At 47.9% G+C, this 24,780-nt stretch overlaps 1 protein-coding gene across 1 annotated transcript; it reads right to left on the bottom strand.

The window, feature by feature from the left end:
• Positions 1–1,674: 1,674 nt before the first annotated feature.
• On the bottom strand, positions 1,675–24,780 carry LOC101868542 (alpha-2-macroglobulin-like protein 1). Its single transcript, XM_005150246.2, has 35 exons — positions 24,716–24,780; positions 23,675–23,858; positions 22,824–22,986; positions 22,251–22,303; positions 20,213–20,233; positions 19,577–19,736; positions 19,039–19,123; positions 17,652–17,763; positions 16,227–16,341; positions 15,709–15,818; positions 15,045–15,212; positions 14,603–14,833; positions 13,901–13,964; positions 13,392–13,537; positions 12,949–13,098; positions 12,557–12,709; positions 11,685–11,769; positions 10,774–10,888; positions 9,888–10,113; positions 9,649–9,775; positions 8,936–9,057; positions 8,414–8,468; positions 7,721–7,804; positions 6,513–6,689; positions 6,295–6,376; positions 5,367–5,523; positions 5,075–5,149; positions 4,539–4,701; positions 3,925–4,139; positions 3,573–3,788; positions 3,333–3,460; positions 3,033–3,123; positions 2,266–2,334; positions 1,850–1,952; positions 1,675–1,715 (listed from the first exon to the last, which is right to left on the bottom strand). The coding sequence occupies exons 1-35, from the start codon at positions 24,778–24,780 to the stop codon at positions 1,675–1,677; spliced, it is 4,311 nt and encodes a 1,436-aa protein (XP_005150303.2).

Genomic DNA, 24,780 nt, shown 5'->3' with positions numbered 1-24,780 from the left:
CAGTAAAATTGCATTTAAAAGCATCTGGGAAAGAAAGACTTCTTCACCTCTGCTCTGTGCGTGCATGTACACCTGCAGAACTCTGCCCCTCCACTAGTGGCCTTGCACAGGGGGAGATGGAGCATGCACCAAAGCAGAGTTGGCAACTGGGGAAGGTGAGCATCACACAAGTTGGAGCTGAAGGCAAGGGAGGGCTCTCTCCCATTTTCAAGAGTTCCTTCGGCCAGAAGTTGCATTAGAGACCTTTATCAAGAGCAATTGGCAAGGCTGTACTGTTGAAGAGAGGTGAGGGGCTAGAGTCTCAGTGACTGCATTACTATCTGGAGATTGCTTCAAAGAGCTGGTAGCATAGGAGCTTGCAGGAAAGGCACAGGAGATACAGCTGTCACAGCATGTTCACTTGCATCTTGTACTCTAAAGCTGCCTAAGTCCTACTGCAGGAAGTATTAGGAGAAACCATAGGAAGCATGAGGAGAGAGCAATAGGGGAGGTAGGTAGAAGGTTCGTACATTGGCAATTGCAGAAGTGGTATCTTAATGGAATAAGCCTGCAGTCCATCAACAACTAACACAATGGTGACAAGGTTAAGGGACATGCTTACTTTAATTCTTCCTCCCAGCTGTGTACCAGATAAGTGACACACACAAACCCTCGCCCTAACCCAGGTCCTCACAGTGCAGGCACAACTGTTGGGCTGTTGTGATCCCTCAGTCCATCCACTAGGGAGCAGGACCCACATAAACTCAACTTTAATGAAGGCTGTGTCCCAGCTGGGATACTTCCTCCCATTCAGTGCCCAAACTGGAATATTGGGCAAGGGCATGGCAGTTCCTCTCCTTTCATTTATTTTAAGTATGGGAGCTTCTCCACCCTTTTCTGAGGCACCGTGTGCCATTGTGGGGACAGAAATTAAGACAAATAAGAAGGTCATAATCCAGTCCTTCCATGGCTATCACCAGGCTGTGGGGGTGGCTCTCTAGGCAGGTCCCTAGGCAGCACTCTCTGTGGGATGGTGTCAGAATGCAGCATTGTACTTTATCAGGATTCTGTCTTATCCTTACCAAAGGGACTTCTCCACACCTGTCCTGGCTTCAGGTTACTACTAACAAGCCATCCCCCTTCTAGCAGCTGGGTATGTCACCTCATAAGACAGTTACATCTTCCCAGTTTCAGCTTGCTCCTTGGGCAATGAATATAGTGGGGGGTGGAGGGAATGGAGGATGCTTGGGTCTGAGGGCCTCCGTTAGCACAGGTTGCTATGGCTTTGCATTCTCACTGCATATGATGCCTTCTTCCTCACTCTCATTTTCATAGAATTATAGAATGGTTAGGTTTGGAAAGGACCTTAAGATCATCCAGTTCCAAACCCCCTGCCATGGGCAGGGACACCTCACACTAGACCATGCCACCAAACGCTCTGTCCAATCTGGCCTTTGAAAGAGATGATATCCCTGTCTCCACATTCGACCAGAGCCTTCCAGCTGCCTCTGGCTGCAAAACAGCCCCAGTACTAGCTCCACACACCTAGCCACAGGCATCCACCAGCTTTTCTTTCTAGCTGAATACATGGTCCCCACTGATCACCATCCCCCTTCCCTTCTTTGATTGTTTACACTTCCCATGTTCCACCCTTCTGATGCCCTGTCTGTGTCACACAGGGACTTGCTGCCTACCTCAACTACAGACAGCACCGTAGTCAGCCAAGGCTTGCTCCTCTGCAAAAGGAAATAAGGAAGTTGATTACACACACATGCATGCACACAGAAAAGAGTGCACAACATCTTTTCCCAGACAGAAAACTAAGAACCCAGCTCCCAAACCCCAAAGTAGGAGGGAATCTGCAACCCACCTGGCTGGTAGTAATCGCAGACTTTGATGATGGCTGGTTTCAGGTTCTTCATCTGAATTACTTGTTCCAGTTGCAGAATGAAAGTCTGAGATTCATCATTGAGCTTGTGGAGATGGAAAGATATTAGCAAGGAAGGGGAGAAAGAAGTCATTGCATCTTCATCTTCCCTAACTTGAATGCTTTCCTGCACTAAATATTTCTAAACCATTACAGATTCTGAATTTCAGAAATGAATGTGCATAAGGAATAGCAAATGCTTACCCAATGACAATGAAACTGGGCAAACTTCCTCCATCCACAGTTCTACCAGTGCTCTTTTCCCATGCCTAGCCCAGCCTCAGGCTTCTCACACAGCTCTTTGTCCTCTGGCCTCTTGCACTTGCTCTGCCAAACCAGATAGTTTTGTTCCCACTTACCTTGTCCAGATAAATGTAGACCACATCAGCTTTCACTTCTGTTTTCTTAACAATGGTTCTGCGCTCCAGCTGGGATGGGAAACAATAACACAAGAGAATTTGTGAGCACTTTCCTTACGGCTTCTTGATGTGGGGGACGAACTGCTGTATTGAAAGGATGGTGTGGAGTCTGTGTGGAACTGTGTCTTTCTCGCAGATAAGGGCTTTAGTGGTTATATATTTGGTAGTCCCTCCTTGACACCCCTTGTGACAATTTCGGGGTTGACCTCTGCTGCCACTGCTCAGTTAGAGGAATCTCCCATTCTGGGAACAAAAGGCTGTGTGGATAGTACATAGGACTGATGCGTTGGTCAGTAAAAGCATGCAGACCCTAGAAAAGATTCTTGTTAGTTCATCTCGCTGACTGCTAGAGTGCTCTGACAGACCTGCCTGGGGACTGTGCACATAATTCATCTTTCAATTTTATGGCTTAATTAGGGGGGCATGAAAATCTTTTGGGCTATAATTAGAGTCTCTATAGTAAATCTCATCTTAGAATTTCTGGCAAAAAAAATCCTGGTGTTTAGCACACCCAGCAGTACATTGTCAATGAGAGAAACTGAACCACCTCTGATTTCCTGTAGCCAGCATTTGTGAGGTCTGTACAGAAACCAGATGTTTTGGTTCAGTTACAAAAATAAAGGGTCTCTGCTATTTTTGTTACCTTATGGCCTGAAATGAATAGCTCCCAACAGAAGCAAGCAAATGGGACCCTCCAAAGTCCTTACCAGCATCCTGGATCTGGGAGCCAGGACGAATCCAGACAGCAGGGAGACCTCCAGGATCACCATGTTGGACGTGACCCTGCTCCCAATGTAGCTGGAGAAGAAGAAACTGTCAGAGGGTCTGGCTCTGTGAGAATAGTGTCCTCTGAGTCCCCCTTCCAGGAGGTAACCGACACCTTCCTTCCCCACCCCTTCCACCTACAAAATTAACGCTCTGCCCCACCTGCCATGTCCCTCCATTGCAGCTCTGAGGCTTTCCCCAAGCACAGGGGTTTTGCTGGAGAGCAAAACCCTTGGGGTCACCTGGTAAGGATGCGGATGGTGAGGACACGCGCGTTGGCCTGGCTGCAGTTGGTCAGCTCTGTGTTGACACGCAGAGTGAAGGTCACAGCAGCCCGTGGGGGAGGAGGCTCGTGGTACCTCAGCACTGTCTGCAGGGCGAGGATCAGGATGGGGGAAGAAAAGCCAGGCATTATCTCATGCAGGGAGAGAAGGCAGAGTCCTCCACCTCTCCTCTTTCCCACACTCATCCCACAACCTCACCTGAGCAAAGACACAGCTACTGCCATGGACCTGCACCAGGAACTGCCCCGGGACCTCTGCCAGTGCTGCCTGCTGCACCAGCAGCCTCTTCTGGTGGTTGACTTGGAAAGTCTTCCCAAAGCCCCTCTGAGACTTCACCCTCACAAGTGCCTGTCCTGATGTGCTGTACATTCTTGTTGCATATTTTGCTAAGGCTTGCAAGGCAACAACTGTGTCCTAGAAGGGGAGAGACAGTCAATCCTCTGGAAGCATCAGCATAGTGCAGCTGACTTGGAGCAGGAAGGCTCAAGAAGATTCTCCCTGACAACCTCATGTGCAAAAGTATATCAGCCCACAGGGAGCTACTTGTTACCTGGGTGGAGGCAAAGCCCCCGTACGCATTCTGCTGACTGGTCAGCCATGCCACAATGCCAGCTGCAATTGTCATGTCCCCTGCATGCACCTGTGGCTTAGAGAGGTATGCCAGGAGCACATAGGCTGTCAACTCTATGTCCACTGACTGAGTACCAGGCCAGAATTCTGTGGAAGCCGGAGAGCTTGGCTTCGGACTCCAGTGGATTTGTCCTCCTGCAGAATGAAGAGAAGCATGCAGGCTATCTGGAGAGGAATATAATTGGTTGGATTCACAGGAAACAAACCACAGAGTGCTTTCAGAGCTCCTTCAGCTCATTCCCTGCACTGAGCCCAGCATCATTTTCTTCAGTTTATTCTCCTGGGCTTCATCTGCTCTTAGCTCACAGATTCTTACCTCCTGCCTCAAGAGGACCTTGGAATCTTCCCACTGAGGAAACTCTCCCTGATAAATCACCCTCCCAGCTTGTGAAAACACCTACTGTATTCTCAGTCACAGTGCTACTCAAATATGTACAAATACATACATAATTTTAAACCAATCTGGTTAAACCACATGTTACTCCAGATCCCAGCAGGTGAACAAGAAGCATTATCCCAAAGAGCAGTCAGCACCTGATTTGATGGCCTGCTCCTCCAGTTTGTACAGCAGCTCCTGGGTTGTCTCATAGTCCCCAGCCAGGGCAAAGGCATAGGCCAGCAGGGCTTCTGTGTAGATGTTGGTGATGTTATGAACTGCCTGCTGCAGGCAGCGGAGGTTAGCCTGCACCAGCTTGCCCTGCATTGGGAGAAGATACACATGCCAGATTCTGATAGAGGCAAAAAAGGCGCAGGGGTGCTCATTCCAGGGAGCCAGGCTATGTCTTCCTGATGTAGTTCCAGAGAAACACATTAAATTGCACAGTCACTTGAGGAAACAACCAATGCAGGACCAATGTGTGCTGGGAGCCCTAGCCACCAAACACTATTGCACCATGCCAGTTTTACAGTGCTGTCTCTTTTGAGGAAGGACTTGACAGTTTGGCCAAATACTGTCTCCCTCACAGCAGTTCCCTACCTATTCCTGACCTGGAGATTGACAGCATTGTGGGCTGAGCAGTGCCTACGCATAGGAGTGTACAGGAGAGCAGGAGCAGTGGGAGTGTGCTCACCTTCAGTGGCTGACCCAGCTCCAGCAGTGCTGCAGCGACATATGCCCCGAGGGAAATCTCATCATCCACGCTGCCCTGTGAAGGGAATGCACCTTTCACCCTAAGTACTGTTCAGCAGTGACTCCGCAGGAGGGTATCACATTCCCAGCCCCATAACCTGCTCTCTTTAAGGCTGGTTGCACAAGTTGCAGGAGTGACTTTTCAGGATCCTTTGGGATCACACTATCTTTTGCTGTCACAACATCCATCCAGCCAGTTCCCAGCTGTGCTGCCTGGCTTGGCCCTCATTTACCTTTAGGGAAGAGTGAAAGAGGCTCTCTTTGGTGGCAAAGCAGCCACTGGGAAGCTGGTTTTTCTCTAGCCAGCGTATGGCATCCTGGACGTTCCTGTCATCTACATAGATGTATTTTCTGGCTTGGCTGAAACTCTTGACTACAAAAGCTGTCAGCCTAGGAAGAGGAGGATTTGCAAGAGAAACACAAACACAAAAAAGGCAAAGATGAAGTCAAAGGCCTCCTGGTGCATGTCCCTGAAGTTAAAGCTGACATAATGGTGTGCAAAACAAATCATTTTTGTGCAGAAAGGCAAGCTTAAAGTGGAAATGGTCCACAGTCCCTGCAGCCTGGCTCCATAAATGTACTATGCATGTACTTTACCCAGCCACTTCACAGGTGAAAACCCTCTTACCCCTCTTATGCTTTATCTGTTGCACTTTGCCTCCCTCAAATACTTTGAGACAATATTGAATTTCCCATTTTCTTCCTCCCTTCCTTTCTTTATTTCTCCCAGCTCAGACACCACAGGGTCAAGCAGGGCCAACGCAGATCTTTCAGACTCACCCAAGCAATTCCCTCCCTGGGGAGACAGTTTCTTACTGCTCTTCCCATATCTACCGCTGGTCAGGATGTACCTTGGTTGCCAGAGCACCACCAGCAGTAGGCGGTGTTGTCTGTGGGGCAACAGCATGGCCATAGAGTCGAAAAGGGACCTCCTCCTCCCTGGGACTACATCTTTGCTGTTCAATTTTTCCCAGAAACTCTGCAAGCCTGCTTGGCTGCTTTTTCAAGTGGCTCAAGCCCCCCAGTCTGTATCCCTGCCAGAGGGTTCCTGAGGTCTCCATCCAAAAGAAGAAGGACACATCCTAAGAGCATTCCCAGGCACATTAGCTGCTCTGGCCCACACAGCTAAAATCGGGAGTGAGGAATATTTGCAGTGCTTACCAAGTGTTCCCTTCTCCATCCTGCTGTCCAAAGACACTGTAGGACCCATCTCTGTGCCTATAAAGAAGCTGTGTCTGGTACCCTAGGGAATGGGGACAGTGATTAGTACAACACAACACAAAAGGGCCAGCATTGGCAAAGTGAGTGCAAGGGCAAGAGCTGTGGGTAGATAGGACACTGAGGAAGGCAGAGGAGCAAGGTGGGTCTGTTGTACTTGCCATTGCGCAGGAATCCTGTTGCCCTCTCCTTGATCTCAAGGGTCAGCTGCTTCGTCTTCTCCAGGTACTGCAGCACATAGACAATGGGGGCAAACAGCACCATGTTCTGCTCCCCACAGCCATGGGGCAACTGCACCAGGTGGTCCATGTTCTGCAGTGCCATCGCCATGAGGTCACCTATGCAAGGATATGAGAAACAAAGCAAGTGCAAGTATGATTTGAGGTGTTTCTCAGCCATGTAGTAGATAATTATCTCAGTACATGAGGAAAACACTGGAGAGAGGAGGAAAGAGAAGTGAACAAGAGAGTGCAGGATGGAGAATGGTGACTGTTGCCATTTCCCAATCTTGCATCATGATGCAGGATGACCACACTATGGAATTCCTGAAGAGCTTTCCCTTTGCAGTCTGAAGGGCTCCAACCATGACGAGTACTATTTGTAAAAGGCTATGAGCAGAGCTGCAGTTGCTCAGTGTGTGTCACACAGACAAACAAATATTAAAGCACTTAGCAAAAGGTTGACATGTTTCTGGTCCTTAGCCAGCCCTCTTCTACCTGACCAAGAGTCAAACTGACAGCAGGGGTGCTAGTCAGATGGTGTGAAGGTGTCTATACGTCCTCCAGCCAGCCAGAAAATGTTAGTATTCAGTTTATTCCTTTGGGGTTCTATTGCATAATATCCATGGCTACTTATGCCAGGCCTAGCTTCATACCAATTCTGGTACAGGGACAAATGAGCCCAGTGCAATAAGTGTTACAAACAGTAGCTATGTCTGGTCCCATAGCCTCTCCCAAGTGTTGTTTTGCGACTTAGTAATGCTGAAAATTATTTTTTCTCTCCATAAGCTTTTGTTGTAGCAGCAAAACTTAACAGGGAGACAAGGTAGTTACAAGCTTTGCTGATTATATTTACAGAGTATTAGGCAAGTTCCCAAAGTCCCATCAAAAATAAAGACCTAGGATCTCTGCTCCAAAGTTCTAGCTAGACAAATAAGGATTATTCTCTTCTGCAGTTTACTTTTGTCATGAAATCCTAAATGCTAATCCAAAAATCTGAAAGCCTGGTGTTGGCAAACCTTGCAGAGAAGAAACACAGCATCATCTCTTTGGAGCGGTTTCATGTCAGATGAGCCCTTTGACACTATCACCAAGCTAAGCCTTGCTCATCTGTAACAGCAGCCAGTGAGCCCACAGCAGGAATCACTAACCTGAGATGGAAATCAAAGCCCTGGCCGATCCCTTTACTACATTTTCAGGGAGGTGAAGGGACACAGGTTCTTCAGCCATGTTTCCTGAAAGAAATGGGTGTAGCGTGAAAAAATCAAGCCAAGTCCATCTAACTAAAGGACAATACTGACACAGATAAATGGGACACTGCCTACATCCTGCTCACACTGACTGCTCCCTACAGTCTGTCCCAGTCATCACAAAAATCTCTACTGCCTGGAGACTTCTCAGATTAGATGAGACGTGAGAGCTGCTGGGCAGCCTGAGGGCTTGTTGAGCTTCACAACTCAATTCACTGCTCTCCACAAGAACCACAACTGCTCATCACTCAGCAGCTAAACTGAGTATCATCCTGGGGAGACTGTCAATGCTGCAGGGACAGGGTGGGAAGGCTGGAGCAGCTCTCACTGGTGACCATCAACCCCAGAAATGCCCAGGGGCTGCAGTATGGGAAGGAGATGACAGAGCAGGATTTTGGCACCTATACTCAGTGGCAAATTCAGTAGGACAGCACATGTAGAAGTAATTTTCTTGCTCTTTCTTGTCTAAAAGGAAACAAAATTTGCTATGTGGAAAATCATTCGAGAATTCTTCCATCAGATCTCCCACAGTTTAGTTCTATTCTCAGTTCTGGTTATTTCAGGATGCAGAACCCCTTCAGGCTGTCCACATACCTCCTCTCGGGCACAGAAGGGAGCTGAAAGACTTCTCCACTAACACACCTTCTGGCTGCCAGGGCAGGAGCATGAACATCAGACAGGAAAAACAAGAATACACATGAAACTCCCAAAATTTCAGAGCAATTTCAAGACTCAATTCAGTGGTTAGTCCCCAGGCTGTCAGGGACTCCATCCTCCTTGTCTTTGGCAGGCCTGCGCTGCCAAAGCTTCACTGCTCAAGAGAGCAAGAGCAAGCCTGAGGGACGGGCCTCTCTGGTCAGTGGGCATATATAAAAGCTCATGTTCAATGGCTGATTGAGCAGTGAAACACATGGAGAAACACAGACATGACGCATGAATGTAGCTCAAGAAGGAGTACGACAAGAAGGGAACAGGCTTGGCTAGTCGTGGGGGGAACAAGGCAAACTGAGCCTCATCCTTAGTGTGCTGGCCAAAAAATGAAGAGAGAAAACCATTCAGGCGAGTTCAGCCTCCCTTCCCCCAGAGAGAGAGAAGCAAGCCCGCTTTCATACTGACCCGGACCAGCAAGTGTTTGACCAGTGTATGCCTCCGCTTCAGGGTAGATGGCAAGGGCTTCTTGCCCCCACAGCGTGGCGTTGTGTCCAGTACCTCTATCCTCACTGTGATATTCAAAGTCCCTAGCAAATAAATTGAACAGAGCCTGTTTCTTATACCTGTGGCCAATTAGAGTGAACTTGAGTCAACTGAGAGTGGTCTGAGATGCTTGGGGTAGCTGGTCTTCATAGCCTCAGCGGTTTGGCTAGTAAAGGTGAGCCAGCCAGTACCAACGGCTTTTTCAGACACCCTGAGCATGAGGGAACTAGGTCACCTAACTAACAGGTGGCTTCATTACACTACAATATGACTGTAACAACAAAAGGTCCAAAAGACAGTTGGATCTCATTGTACCCTTCTTATTGCATCTGAAGCACAGCGCCAGCAATACAATGTTCTCACACACACATTCATGCAGTCCCTTCCTCCCCAGCTGGTCCTACAGCCCCCTCCTTGGGAGTTTTCCATGCCACCTATTTAGTTCCTGCCCTCTCTAGTAAGCCTGTCTAAGGAGAGAGAAAGAAAGCAGACATAATGGATCACATGCTTGAGCCACTAAGAACAAACTTTGGGATCCAACGGATGCAAGGCTCTGTCAGTTTCTCTGCACCTCCCACTCCCCCTCCCTCCAGTTTTAGGGTTCTCCATCACCAATCCCATTTTCACAGCCATACCCAGCTGCACTGCTGTCACATTCCACAAGAAGGTCTTGGACTCCTCTGCACACAGACACTCCTTATCCCTGCAGGTCCGGCACAGCTCTACCTGGAAGTCTGAGGATTTAGCCAGGGCCACACTGATCTAACAGAATGACAGATGCAAGTGTGTAACTAGGCTACTCAGGAGAGACAGCTTGGTACAATGTGCTCCACAACTGGATTGCATGTGAGATCTGCCCCACATGGGCACACACCTGCATGCACTGCTGTAGGTAGTTGAAGACGGTAGCTTTCAGCACAAAGCTCTCTCCTCGGATGATGGAATATGGCAGTGGCACATCCACAAAGAAGGGCTGGACTGTTCTGAGGCTCGTGGTTGGGGCAAGGCCAAATCCCCTCCCAGCCAAGCAAAATGTTCTGACTTTCCACGCTGCAGCAGTAGCAGGTGCTGTGACCAGGACACTCCTGCTGCCATTGGAGCTGAGAGGGAAAGAGCACTTGCATGAAGAAATTCCATCCACTGGAATGAGAAGGGCTCATGGCCCTGGGTGAGGGGGGTTATGCTGATCCTCATGCTTGGATCAACTTCTGGTGAATCACCTATGACTTATGTTCCAGTGGTTCACAGTAAGGCAGCTTGAGTTCACAGTGGTTCACAGTAAGGCAGCTCTGAGCAGCTTGTTCCCTACAGTCATTTAAAAGCTGCCTAAATGACACCGGTAATGCCTTTATACCCTTCTGAGCAAGACAATACCCAAGCATTCCAGTTGCATGCACTTACTCAGCAGCATGGTGTCAGTCAACAGCATGACAACTGGAAAGCAGCAGTACCATATTCCCCTGAGTGCTGATTCATCAGTCTTAGTCTAAGTACTGTGAACAAGGGCTACAACTTTAGCTGGTGCACCCACCAAATTGAGAGGTTAGTAGAGTGCACCCAGTGGCACTTGTTGGTTTGGTCTGAAAGAGTATTGCTCTTCCCTAAACTTGTGTAGGCTTCAGTGCTGTACCTCAAAGTCTACTAGTCCTTCAGTTTGATGCACTTGATACACTACAAATGTAGGAAAGAGCCACAAAACTCACACATAGACCTCTCTTTACACCTATGGCTGACGATTTGTGAAGTCGTACATCACTTACCCAACAGGGAACAGATTCCAGATCCAAGTTTCAGGGAAATAGTGGTGAAGTCTTCCATGGGCTGTAAATTGGGGTTGTTCCTTAGTGATTCTTTGGTGTTCTGTAGGAAGTCCCCCTGAAAGAAAGAATGAGGAGTCCCACCAAAGTGGGAGAAGTGAACCCTGCCAATGGCAGACAGCCTAGCACAATGCCAAGAGGCAAAGCAAGTAGTAAAGGAGACATGGAAAGAGTCTGGCAGAGGAAAACACAAGGGAGTGGGATTATGTGGTGAAAGAGGGAAAATAGGGAGGGAAAAGAAAATGAAAACAGGAGAACCATCTTGCAGTGAGCTGGTTGCAAGTTTTCGAAGACTTGGTTAGACAAAGCCTCTTGCTGACCTGACCCACAACTGGTGCTAAAGAGACAAGGGACCATCAGGGAGCCATTTTAACCAACACTTCAGTAATTCTGTGAATAACAATACCGTTTGCTGGTCTGCAGAATACTCACAATCCTCTGCAGGCAATGATTTCAATATCAGCAGGTGTGTAAGCCATCTTAGTGTGATTATCTAGTGCAAACTCAGACACAGAGGAAGGAAGTGACTGCCCCTGCAGATGCATGGGGGGAAGGACACACAGCCTGTGGGGTAGTCACTTGGAAATAGATACTGGCCCATATTTGGGGTTGTCTGTGCCAGGAAAGGAGTGCCATCTTTCAGTGTCAGGTATTGATGTTCTTCAGAACCCTTTCTATACGGACTGGGTCATTCCTGCTGAGGCTGGTGGACTGGGCAACAAGAATGCTGCTCCAACAGGAGCTGTGGCATCACTTCTGCTATGCTTCAGAGAGCCAAACTTCATCAGCAAACCCCAGAGTGCTCTTCCATCTGGGTGATCACATGTCCCAGGTAGGCTGAAAGTACAGCTCACCCATAGCTGGCTTCCTATCCACCCGGTGAAAGCACTGAGATGGCTTCTTCACTACAAGGTTTGAAAAGATCTTCAGCCCCATGTTCTGTTAGGAAAAGGAGGATAAGGGAGGCAGTAACGCATCTGTGAGGAGGAGGTCACTAAACCACCAACTCTGTTCTGGGGAACACTCAGATACCTTGTTCATCTCAACCTATTTCCAGTGGCAACGGCACAGAAAAGAGGTGCCAATGTCCTGACCCATCCCTTAATGCATGCTGGAGGGAATAGCTGGATGAAATCCCCATTCAGCTCCCAAGGCTGTGGCATGGGCCTGTCCACAAACACCAGAGATGTCTCTATGATGTGCAAGAACCTCCTAGGGTGCATCTCTATCACTAAATAAAAGAGGACAGGGTCTGATCCCCAGGCCCAAGGCCAAATGGCACTGCCTGTGTTGCGTCCATGCTGCTTAAGGCTAGTCCTTTCTAGAGGAGATGATATGCCTTAAAGGCACCAAAAGACCTGCCTGGGAACATCCCAAACAAATAGTGCCAGAGAGCAGGCTAACAACTAAGCCATGTCAGCTATCTGTGATCTAATGCTTGGGTCAATCCCTGTTTCTCTTTTCTCTAATACTTAAAACAAACAGTACACAGCCCAGGACCTTACTCCCAAGCCAGAAAGCTGGGGTTTTCTGGTCCAAGATCTTGCTTTCTACATCTGTGGAGGGGAATACTTGTAATGGGATTGTACATCTCTTGAGACAGAATAGCTGTCAGTACAGACAGCAGGGGCTGTCTGAAGAAGGCAAGGTCTACTCAGACTGATGGGGGAGAAAGATAAATGTCCATAATTTCAACAGCTCTGGGAAAAAATCACAAGATGATTACCCGGAAGAGGTTAAAGATGTCAGGCTGAAAGGAATGCTGTGTCTTCCCCCCTAGCAGAGATGACGTGGACTGGAGCTGAACACAGCGATCTGAATGCTCTTCTACTTGGGCAGGGTATCCATGTCGGTAGGCAGTAGGGAACAAACCATGGACCTAGGGAATATCACAGTCAGGCAGGAATTAGGCAAGGAGCAGATACCTCCAGATGCTGCACTATACCTTCCCGTAGAACACATATCTGTTCCTGGCCATGTCCCAGGCAAACCCCACTTTCTCCTCCATACAAAGTCCTCTTCATCCATTAGCCTCTGGCTTCCCCTGCCACAGCCCCTGCCTGCCTCCCCCAGATTGTCCATCACTCCTGGTTTTTGTCTAGTTGCACAGACACTCACCATTTGGCTTGTCAGCTCACTCTCTGGTCTCACAATGAACATGTTTTCATCCACTGCCTGTACTGCACACAGGGAACCAGGGGCTGCCTGCAGCCGGAGCTGCACTGGTGACCCTGGGTGGGCTTCTTTAGCTGTGAAACCCACCTCGACCTTGAGCAGAAAACCAAGAAAGGAAATGTGAACAAGAGAGAAAGGGGAGTGAGGAGACTGACAGAGAGATGGCACAGGCAGAAAAAGGGAGGCTGCCAGGAGTCTGCCCTGCTCAGCCACTGCTGGGAACAGAAGTCACTGCTGAATCTTTCCTGGTCCCTGGTCACTGTACTGCATCCATCGCCTTTCTCTCTTCTCCCAGTTCTCTCTTTGAAGGATCTGACGGTCTTGTTCCCTCAGGCCTGCTGACTCCTGCTTGTCTGCTTTCCCCCAGCCACAGGAATGAGTCTTACCTTGTTTTCAAAGCACAAGGCAACATCAAAACGGATGCTGTCAGCTGTTACCCCTCCCTTGGGGAAGATAGCATACACCACTAAGGAAGGTGATGGGGTCAAGTCAGCAGTGAAGGTCAAAGGGATGGAGAAGGAGCCCTTCAACACTAAGGAAGGAAAAGCAAAGTGCTTGCATCACAGCCCCACCAAGATCTCCTGTCCTCCTCCTTTTTCCTGCTTCTTAATCCCACAGTGTCAAACCAATTCCTCCTGCTGCTCTGTCTGCCCTCTCCCTTCATTTCTGATCCCATGTGCCACATCTTCCCACAGTTCCTCCCAGTCCCTCTTCCCATGATTTTTCCCCTCATTCTGCCTTTTCAGCCTCTTCCAGCTGACACAATTGCTTCCATAGCACACCCCACCCCTCAACTCCCACACCCCGTTCATGACCTACAGATTCAGGGAATCTGGGAGACACCCTGGCAACTCTCACTGTACAACCTAGAATTGTCCAGCTGTCGCAAACTTACTGTTCAGCTTCCCAACCTGGACAGTCCTCTGTCCCCTGACAACAATTCCAGCCTTCCCAGTGACCTGTGGGAGGAGGGACTTGCAATGAACACATTTCTGTTTGCTGCTGGAGCATAGTCACATTCACCATGTGCATTTTGCTCTCCTAAGCAACCTCAGAAATAAACTGTGGATCCAACTCAACCCCCACCTCGGGACCAGCAGATTTACAGATATCACAGTGCAGGAGAAGAAGCTTTAACATGTGATATTCTGGTCTGGTCTGTCCAGTTAGGACAATGGATGGGTAGTGGGCTCACTGGAGATAAGTAAGAGACAGTTGAGGTGTTACACTTCTAGTAGGCAGGTCCCCAGACTGGACCAAAAGCCATTTCCACTGAGCGTCTGTTTGATACACAGAGTAAAAAAGTGATGCTCCATCCAGTTTTAAAGGGAGAAGAGTTTGACAGCAGAATCTGCAGCTTGGTGGAGGCTAAAGTGTGTGATGGGCTGCAAAAGCAGAAGCCTCCTCCCACCCATGGAGGTGACTGGGGCCCTGATACCAGGACCTCCAGGCTGAGCTATACAAGGTGTAATGTTCACCCAGTTCTCCAAGAGCAAGTTTTTCCTGTCATTCCTCCATTGATGACCTAGGTTACACCCTCATTTCTTTGGGGTCTGGCTGCGTTGGCGCAGCCTTTCCCCCCAGGTTCATTACTCACATAATATACAAAACCTATGCGGCTGGTGTTTTCTCCCAGGTCATCCCGGCTAAGCATGAAGGTCACCTGGACATTCTGCTTCAGCCCACAGGGCAGTGTTTCTGTGACTGGGTGTATGTCCAGGAAGCTCTTGGTTGTGACATGGAAGGGCTGCAGGTGATGGAAAGCATTTGTGTAACTGACGTCTGTTTTTCGAGGCGTGTGTGAGAGATCCTCTAGTGTGAACCTTCCCTGAAGGGGGACCAGAGAACACAGAAATCAAGAGTTCAATGACAGCTTCAGTGCTTTGATGTCATCAGCTTGGTTTGGGAAAGGCTGCTGCTTGGTGCCTTCCTGCTAACTCTGCCCAGGCCTGAGCTGGCAGGGGGCTGCAGAGCAGGAGTGGGGAGCACTGGCAGAGCTCAAGAATTCTCACTTTCCCATACGCGGAGGTGGGATTTACCTCCAAAGAGACTGATGAGCTGTTCCAAGCAGTTGTGTCTAGATTGAATGATGCTGTTCCGCTTCCATCTGTGATGTACGTTTTGATAAACCAACGCCTCATGAACTTTATCACAAGATAAACTTTTCTGTTTTTCATACTGTTTCCATATTGATCCTGAAGCTTTATCTGGTGACGACACAGTGATGCAGAAAACCCAAAGTCAGATATTTCTTCCAGTGTCATACCCAAAACCTTCCTCCCTCTGGCAAACATAGAGCCTCCTGAGTAGGTGGCCTTAACTTCAGTCTGACCCCAAGAAGACTACAGAGAGCACAGGAGACCTATAAAACTCCCTTATTTCTAAAGTTAAGATGAGAGTGATTAAAACCTGCCCACTCCAAAAGGTGTCTGTGGCTAGAGCATGAGCTGCTCATGCTGAGGCATTCTTGTATCCCAGCATCCCTGATGAGACATCACTTATCCCTCTCAGCAGAAGCTAGAGAGGTAAACACATCAGGGAATCTGAAATGCAGACACTGGAGCTGCACTGTCAAATAATGTAACACATTGCAAGGTAAAACACTGTCTGGGGAACAGGAAATGTTTTGGGTCAGCAAAATTTCCTAGACACTAAATTCCTTGGCAAATGATGGTAGGGGAGAAGATTGGAAAAAAAAATCACCTTCCCTTTATAGGGTACTCCAGGGATGTAATATGCATTTGGTGTCTCAAACACTGCCCTTGCAGCTGCCCTGGAGATGAGGATTTGGCTGGAGGTGTTGATCTGCACCCCTGTTGGAACACAGAGTGCAACGGAAGTAGGATCAGTACTGGCGGTGACTACTGTACCCTAGTTCAATCTCACTTGTTATTTCCAGCCCCTCCAAGCAGAGTGTCTCAATCTTCCTTCCACAACAGCATCACCCTTCAAGATTTGAGGGATGTTCCTGTGGTAGCTCCTTTAGTGGTCCCCAAGCCCCTTTCTGGCCTCATGGACTATGCTTCCAACCACACCTCACCCACCTGCTGCTGACAGAGCAGCTCTCTAGGCACAGCGAGCTCCTCAGGCAGGACTGCTCTCGTGTCCTGTGATGGTCCCAGCACCAGTGGAGGAGAGGCAGAGGTGCACCCACCCTGACCATCACACCCCTAGAATGGTCCCTCGCACCTCTGCACCTCCTCTGCCGAGCTCCTGGGTACCTGTGCCTGTCTCCATGAGAGAGGCTTCCGCATAGAGTTTGCTGTCTTCCTCACCAGGAGCCAGGTTGAAGACTGACATGCTTACAGAAGGCATGAAGCACCCCTTGCTCACAGTCTGCAATAGGAAGTGGTAGATATTGAGACTGGGGGTAAGGGAAGGAGTCATAGGTAGAAGGTAATTCCATCATAACTGTGGACTGCAATAATAATGCAGACACGTATATGGATAGATACGGTTCACATTTTAAATTCTATATTTTCTATTTTATATGCATGAATACATGCAATTCATATTGGAGTAATATAAAACAAAACACACACCACAGTTTTATCACAGTTACAATGCTGGCAGCTTTCCAGCCCTAGTAGAAAACTGAAGACTGGACTAACTGTCTCACAGAGCAAAGTTATGAGAATTTTAATAAATATGGCTAGAAGAACTGCAGAATCAAGTGAAAATCATTTCCAAAGCTGGGAGATTACAACTACAGTAATGAGTCATAATGACAAAGCATGAAAAAATGACAAAGCATGAAAAGTTTTCAACTATATATGTACAAGGGATAAGCCCAGCTATGAACTACTTTGTTAGGAAGGGAAAGACATAATAGAATCATAGAATCACAGGATAGTGAGAGGTGGAAAGCACCTTAACATAATCCAGTTCCAACCCCCCTGCCATGGGCAGGGACACCTCACACTAAACCATATCACCCAAGGCTTCATCCAACCTGGCCTTGAACACTGCCAGGGATGGAGCATTCACAACCTCCCTGGACAACCCATTCCAGTACCTCACCACTCTAACAGAAAAAAATTTCTTCTTTATATCCAATCTAAACCTCTGCTGTTTAAGTTTCAACCCGTTACCCCTTGTCCTATCACTACAGTCCCTAATGAATAGTCCCTCCCCAGCATCCCTGTAGGCCCCCTTCAGATACTGGAAGGCTGCTATGAGGTATTAAAATACACAATGTGTAAATATGTAAAAAGAGAGAACAAAGTATAAAAGCTACTGTGTGACTTGGCTATGGAGTTAACCATGTCTCCACCACACATTAGTGTCCTTGTGCAGCTCCAGGATAGGTTCCCCTTAATGCAGTGATTTTGCAACTAAAAAAGCTCTATCTATTTCTGGCAAGTTATGCTCCTTTCCAGAAAAGAAAACTGTATCCCTCTGTGAGATTCCTCTTTTCCAAGCCTTATCGTTAACGAAGTTACAGAGAAGAATTTCTGGGGAGTAAAGGCTTCTCTGTTGGTCTGGGCAGCAACAATTGCATTCACTGAATGAAAACATTTACTAGTGTACTTCTACATTACAGAGGCTGGCAAATGTTCCCTACGTAGCAGCTCATTCTGTTTACCAACTGACAGTCCTGTGTGGAGCTCCTTCACTACTCACGTATCTTCCAGGATTCTACTCACCGGACCACTGTATTCCCTACAGATGTCCTTACTGGGATTTTGAAGACGCCTCCTTGCCTTCCGGCACAAACTGACCCTCACGGTCCCTTGCACTGCTTTCCCATAGCTGTACCTGCAAAGAGAACACCAGAGGAGATGCTAAGCAGATGAGCTGTGTTTTTTGCTCCACACAGGTGGCCTTCCTGATGAAGGTCCTAATGCAGGTGGCATACAGGCAGGCATAAATGAAAATATAGTACACTGTCTGGTCAGGGAGTGCAATAGTACAATGCTGCGTCCAGCAGAGGCAGAAACAAAGCACAGACAGGAAAGGACCCATCCTCTCCAAAGATCTCCCACTCCTGGTTGCTTGCTTCCTGGAGCTGCAGGTGCACACAGAGAGCTGACCTCAGCTGATGTGCCCACACAGTGCAGAGCACAGTGAAGATGATAGCTAAGGTGTGAAAGCAGCAGAAACCCATGTACCTGCAGACAGCAACAGCAAATCCATGGTATGGCAGTAATGAAGCCCAGAGTGACCTCAGACTTGCCTCATCATGGGCTTATCTCATGGTCTGGACTCTTGTTTCTGCCATCAGACCTAATCTGCTGTTGTTTGCAGGGTACAGCAGAAGTGTATCCTTGTCAGTGCACACATCTCCCCTTCCTGCCTTGCTGCTTTTCCTTGCATTGACTCCTCTTTGGCTTTCCCTTTGGAGCAATACTCCTGACAGTATCAGTAACAGAAAGGCATCTATGACCCATCATGACGATGAAGAGTGCTGTACTGTTTTCTACTAGAGTTTCATATGGTCTGATTTTAAATGTCCCTATTAATGAGAAATTATGTCACATCAGCAGCTAAGGATACCAAAAATCCCTGGACTACTACCAGCCCCAGTTGAGATAACCTCCTTTACCTGTCTCCAAAGTGCTTTCCAGATCACTCTCTTTCCTCCTTCATGCTTATGCCATCTGAGATCATGCCTTTCTTCACACCCTCATCTGCTCACTTTCTGCTAATGGCTATATAACTAGAGAAACCCACCTGCTGCTTCTAAGAAGGTAGTTCAGCAGTGTGTAAGTGAGAGGGAACAGCATAACCTTCAGACCAGTCCCATATCAGATACATGTTTTCCCCCACATAAGGTCTCTCAAGGCTGGACAGACAGCTTCCAGAGCTTGCCTAGAACAAGTCTCCCTATAGCTGGATGGTCTTTCCCAAGTGTAGCTCATGTACCACTTCCCTAAGGAACAACCCATCAGGTTGACTCTTACAGTATTTGGGATTCCTCAAAAGGAGTGACTGCTTGGCCCTTCTTGATGAATTTAAGAGAAAGGAGACACACACAGAAAGAGAGACACAGTTTTGTTGAGCTCTTTCTTTTCCCGTGAGCATCCACCTTACCTGCCACACACACGCAGTGGGAAAGTTCTATCTGTAGCATAAATCTGAGCTGGTCCCTCGAAGAAAACATCAAACTTTTGCAACACTGGAACAAAAACCAGAGTTCCTCCATCAAAGGCTACAGGCTACATAGACATGGGATGACAAAAGGGAAGATTGTGTTTCTGTAAGGCTGGGTTCCCATGAAAGAACATGTTCATGAGGTAAAAGAAGGACTAACAAACAACAGGGAAATCAAAGAAAGAATCCCCTTACCACACACACACACCCAGTATACAAACAGTCTTGCAGAGGTTTTTAGTATATTCTCACTAAATAATATGTGTGCCAGCCTAGTTGTTAGCAGATACCTTCTCCAGGAACTTCCAGCACATTCTCCCCTGTGTACATTTCTGGTGTTGACCACTCTATAGACTGAGTTTAATCTTAGCTTTCAGTTGGTAAATAACAGTTTACAATGTTTGGTTATATGTTGTTATACAGACAGAAACATGTGAATTTTCCCACCCTATTTTTTGTTCTCCACACTCCATCTTACCACGTTGCTCCACCTTAAAGGTACTGGACACTTTCGGGTTCACCACACTGATGGTGTAGGTCCCCAGAGAGAGTTCATCAGCTAACTGGAAAGAGAAATCTGCGATGCCCTGTTTTGGTCTCACATCCAGCCACTGGCCAATCCGATTTTGGTGTGGGTCCTGCAGTCCAAGGGAAGGAAAGAAGAGGCAGTCATCAGGGTTCAGAGGCTTTCACTGATTCCTGATGTTTTTTTCCCAGATGGTGCTGAAGTGACCGGAGTGCTGAAGCACAAAGAGAAGAGGTGAACCCAACCCACCCAGGATTACTCTATGCTGTACTGCCATTGATAAAGAAGTTATGAAAGGTCCTTTAGAGGATATTTAGATTTAAAGGATATTTAGACTCTCTAGTCGTACATAGAGATCAAGTGTAAGAGTTAGCTGAAGCCTGGGCATTCCTGAATTTAGAAATGGATGGAAGTTGATCCATTTGTATTGTCAATGCTTGTTAACAAGAAGAGTGTGACAGAGTATGCATGTGCATGTGTATATACAGACCCTAAGAAAAGGAACTTGACTCAGTAAGACAGTGGCCTAGGTATTACCCATACTGAAGTACCTCTCCTCATGATACCTGAGGAGTCTGAAGCACCCACCTGGACTTCCACCACAGAGTACTGCAAAGCAAACAGACAGCAATGTCAGACACTGGCATGACAAAACAACCTTCATATCAACTTATCTTACCCACCCAGCCCATATGCTATGACAACACCACCAGCCCCAAACATTACAATAGATGGAGCTTGATCCTACTGAAACCAGGAGAAAGACTTTGAAGTAGTAAGGAAAATATTCAATATTTATGTTGCTATTCTTTGGATTAGCTTTTTGATCCCTGAATGTTTAAGATGCACTTTGGTAGGAACCCTACAGCCGTGAAAGCCAAAGTTGTTATTTAAAAAAGAAGAAAAATAGAGAGACTCACAAATACTATCATCCCAAGTTCATAAATATTAAAAGGCACCCATTTTGTAACATTAATCACAAAAATTAGCAAAACCTGTGTCACCTATAGGAAGATTACACCCCACATTTTCCTGTAAATCCCTGGCCTAGTAGGTAAGACTTGGAGATGTGAATTGCTGATGACTGCAGCTGACAGTAACAGGGAGGGACAAAGAAGGATATACTTCAGCTCCTTGAGGCCTATTAATTCCCTAATTTTTCTTATATCACTGCAGCTATCAGGAAGCAGCAGTGGTGAAGGACATGATTTGGGAGCACATGGCATAAGGAGGCAGGAGCAGGGGTTTGGGAGAGTAATTTGTCTGTAAACAGAAGGTCACATGTTATTCACAACATTCACCATCTGAAGCTTCGGTGCAAGTTATCACAGGCAGCTCTTTTTTCATTGAAACAGAACAAAAGTGCAGGTTAACTATTTTGATAATGTGAATCTAATGCTGATGCTGGGAAAAAAATCCGGGACCCATGTTCTTTTCAACCCATCTAATTTACAATGTATTATAGCTTTAATGCTGCAGTGCACATAAGCCTCATAATAGCTTTGGTTAAACATGAACTCTTTCGAATTTTCATCACAGCATTTTTCTAATGCTAATTTACTTATACTCATACATAGACATTGAACATTTATGCTCAAATGTCATCATGAACCAATTTTGGGCATGGAAACAAATGCATTGCTTGCTCTATTTTCTAACTAATATAAGAGATAAGCCTTATATCTTATCTCTTATATTAGAAAGGAGAATGTGATCCTAGGCTCTCATCAATAGCCCGAAAAAAGATGAAATGAAGTCAGCAATAAAGAAGCTGGGAGGACCTCTCCTTTTGTTTCAGCCTTGAAGAATATGATCCAACTTTCTGCTCACGTGTATCCTTCAGTATTTATTTGTCATGGCATGAATTCCTTAAACTGCTTAAGGACAGAGGGGTGTGAAATAACTGCAGCTTCTGGCTGCAGGTATAATTGCTTCCTGTAGGAAGATGCTAGTCCTGTGGTTTCCTGGCTAACACATATGCAAGCCTCTGGCAACTTGTCACTCCCTTGACGCAGGGAGCATGAGCTGCTGACAGCAGAAGCCAGTATGATTTGGTCATACTGTTTTCTCTCTTTTCGTTTCTTATGATCACTTCGTCTATATCCTTCCCTGTATCCGTTTTTTTCAGATTGTGCAGATGCATCACAGCTTGCTTCTGGCCCTCCTGCCACCCTTAGGTGCAGCACACTCCACACAGCGCTGAGCTTCCCAGTGCTGCGGGAGGGGAGCTTTATGTGTGGCCAAGTCTGTGCACAACCTGTCTCGTAACTGCGCCCATGGCCAGCAGCACACAGATGTCCCCAGGAGCCCTAGAGGGAGGAAGGAGGGTCAGGTTCATGCAGCTCCAGGGCTGCCCTGTACTAACTCAGCTAGCAGGGTGTGCTGGCACACTCTCCACCAGCAGCACCAGCCCTCCCACCAGCCAGCAGCTGTCCCATGAGAGTGACAGCAAAGCCAATGGCAAACGGGTGCTGCTGTCCCCGCTTTAGCAGAGGGGTGGTGTTGGCTGCCCTGACTGCTGCAGGGATTGGGATTGTCTCAGTCTCCACGGTATGGGGCTGGCAGAGGAGGCAGAACTGGCATAGGGAGCCCAGAGACTTCTCACCTCCACTTAGACAGGCTTTACCTTCTTGTTAACAGGAGAAAAGTCTTGGGTCAGTGTCACGATCCGGAATTTCACTGAAGGGAGAAAACGGAGCACATTACAGAACTGAGTGCATCCAGGAATGTACTTGTCCTGCAATTGCCTTTCCCCAGAATCACATCTCACACAGCTCTACCAGCAGCCCCATACCTGCCCTGCAGCCCCCCTTACTCTTTTCTCAGCCCTGAACACCGCCTCTTTGCCCAGATGTGCAGCAGCAGCACAGCAAACAGCCTCACATCTTTCCCACAGGCTACATCTGGGTTCCCTTCATCTGCAGTGTGAGCACACCAGTCCTGGTGAGAAGACCATGCTCAGGTTTGCTCCCTCTTAAGCCAACTCTGCTCCTAGAGCATGTGAAACCAACCTTTCCAGTCCCTTCCCACCCCTAAATCATGGTGCACAGGCACATCTGTCCAAACGGCAGTAGATGCCTTCCCCCTGTGTACCCATGGAGGCCACATGGCACAATGCACTCTGCTCATGGGAAACTGGGAACAAAGTCCAGGCAGGTCAAGGCAAGGAAACTGTCAGGGTGCTCCATGCAGTGCTCACCTGTCTGTCCTGGGTTATAGACAGCTTTATCCATCTGGATGAAGGTGCCTGTGCCAGCCCTATGGATCAGGACTTGCTTCTCTTCATTTACATTGAAGTAGTGGCCATTGGAGATGCGCAGATGGACAGTGCCCACCTCCTGGTTGCCTGCAGGCTGGGGGACCTAAGGACATGAAGGAGGAGCCACTAGTTTAGCAGGCAGTAGGAGAGCACAAGATGGCATCAGAGCAGTGTTCTTCTCCCTGCTCCTGCTGCACAGTGAGGCCAGCCTCTTCCCCAGTCATGCTCTGAAGGCCAGCACAGGATGTGCCCTCAGTGGCTGAGTGCTGTGCCTATGGAAGCATATGGGACAGACCTTGGAAATGTGGGAAAGAGAACATGTTCTGGCACAGAAATTGTGTCTGCCCCTTCACAGGGCTGCTACAAGAATCTGCATGGAGTGAGACGGAGAAGAATCAGCCCACAGGAAGAGAAGGTCTATGTTGATAAGAAATCCATTTCCTAGAGTGTGTGGGTCACAGAGGCTGAAATTCGCTCCTATTCATTAAGAATAGTGAAGAAGAAATAATAGAAAATAAGGAGTTTGAGTTTGACAGATCATAAAGTCTGGTACTGAGCTTGTGTGTACACTCTCTCATGTATTTCCCAGTCTTCCAGCACATTTCCAAGCCCTAAAGAGAAGCTTGGAGTGAAGTAAACATGATGGGAGGCTATCTGAGATAAAAGCTCTGGCTCTCCCTGCATCCCAATTCACAAATAACACCCTGTGACAGTGTATCCTTCTCAGAGGAGAGCCAAAAGAGCACACTGGAAGCTGCCAGCTAGAGGTTACTGCCAAGAATGATCCTGACCTGAAATCTGGAGCACTCAAAGATCCAGTTGTTCCGGACAACCTTGCGGTAGAGGCTGAGGTTGCCAGACTGGTGCACAAGAGTTAAGGCCACACGAATAGGCTTCTCCACTCCACGGAGGTCCAGGCACACCCTCTGGGAAGAGGGGTAGGGCAGTGCAGCTGGAACAATGATCAGGTATCTCCTGCAGTGAGGAAATAAAGCATCACATCCTGGGAGTAATCTCACCCGCTCTTGGCACTAATACTCCTTGGTCTGAGGAAGCAGGAGGGTTTATCACCTCCCTGGGGGAAGTGGTGCTGCTCTGTGGAGTGAGAGGGACAGATTAACTATGAGAGTGTGAACCTCTCACAGTTAATTTGAGGGCCCAAAAAACCCAAAATGGGCTGTAGCTCCATCAGTGTCACCTCTAGCACTGTGAAACAGGACATGGGGTGTTCCCCAGCACTCCCGGAGAAACCTTAGTGTTTGGGGTGGGTACCCCTCAAGGATCTTGGGCTGTCACCACAGTGGTGTCTGCCATGGCAGGTGACCCACCTGTGTTTTGGGATGCCCCTCCACCACCATCACCCCAGGGCCCCAGGGCAGGTAGCATCGACCAGCCCAACTGTGCAGCCAAATGATATTTAGGTGTTCCCAGTATGCATGGAAAACAGAAAAGGATTTGCCCTTCTTGCTTTGAGATAGCTCCTCAACTACCTTGGCAGCAGACTGCTGCCGGCTTGATCATCCCCAGCCCTGCAGCCCTTTCCCTTTGCCATTCACTTTACCCTATACCTTCCCTTCAGCCTGCCTCAGACCGCAGTCCTCACTCTTCTTGTTCCCATCACCAGTCCTCACCTAGTTCTCATACATGGTGATACCCATGAGAGAGGTTCTCACTTTCAGGAGGACCTTGAAAGGCTTGTGGCATGCTACACACCACCCCATGCCTATCCACTGCAGGAGATGACTCACGGGGTCCCACACTCTCCCCCTGTTATCCTGGCCCCCTCCTCAGCATCACAGCTACCAGTGACCAGACTTTTAAATGGCACTTACGGTTGTGCCGCTATCCCCAGGGTGTAGAGCAGGCAGCTCAGGAGGAAAGGAGTCCACATTTTCAT

Source organism: Melopsittacus undulatus, chromosome 5 (assembly GCF_012275295.1).
Source record: "Melopsittacus undulatus isolate bMelUnd1 chromosome 5, bMelUnd1.mat.Z, whole genome shotgun sequence".
Taxonomy (NCBI): Eukaryota; Metazoa; Chordata; class Aves; order Psittaciformes; family Psittaculidae; genus Melopsittacus; species Melopsittacus undulatus.
The sequence above is the reverse complement of the archived record's forward strand: the minus strand, read 5'-3'. Positions and strand labels throughout refer to the sequence as shown.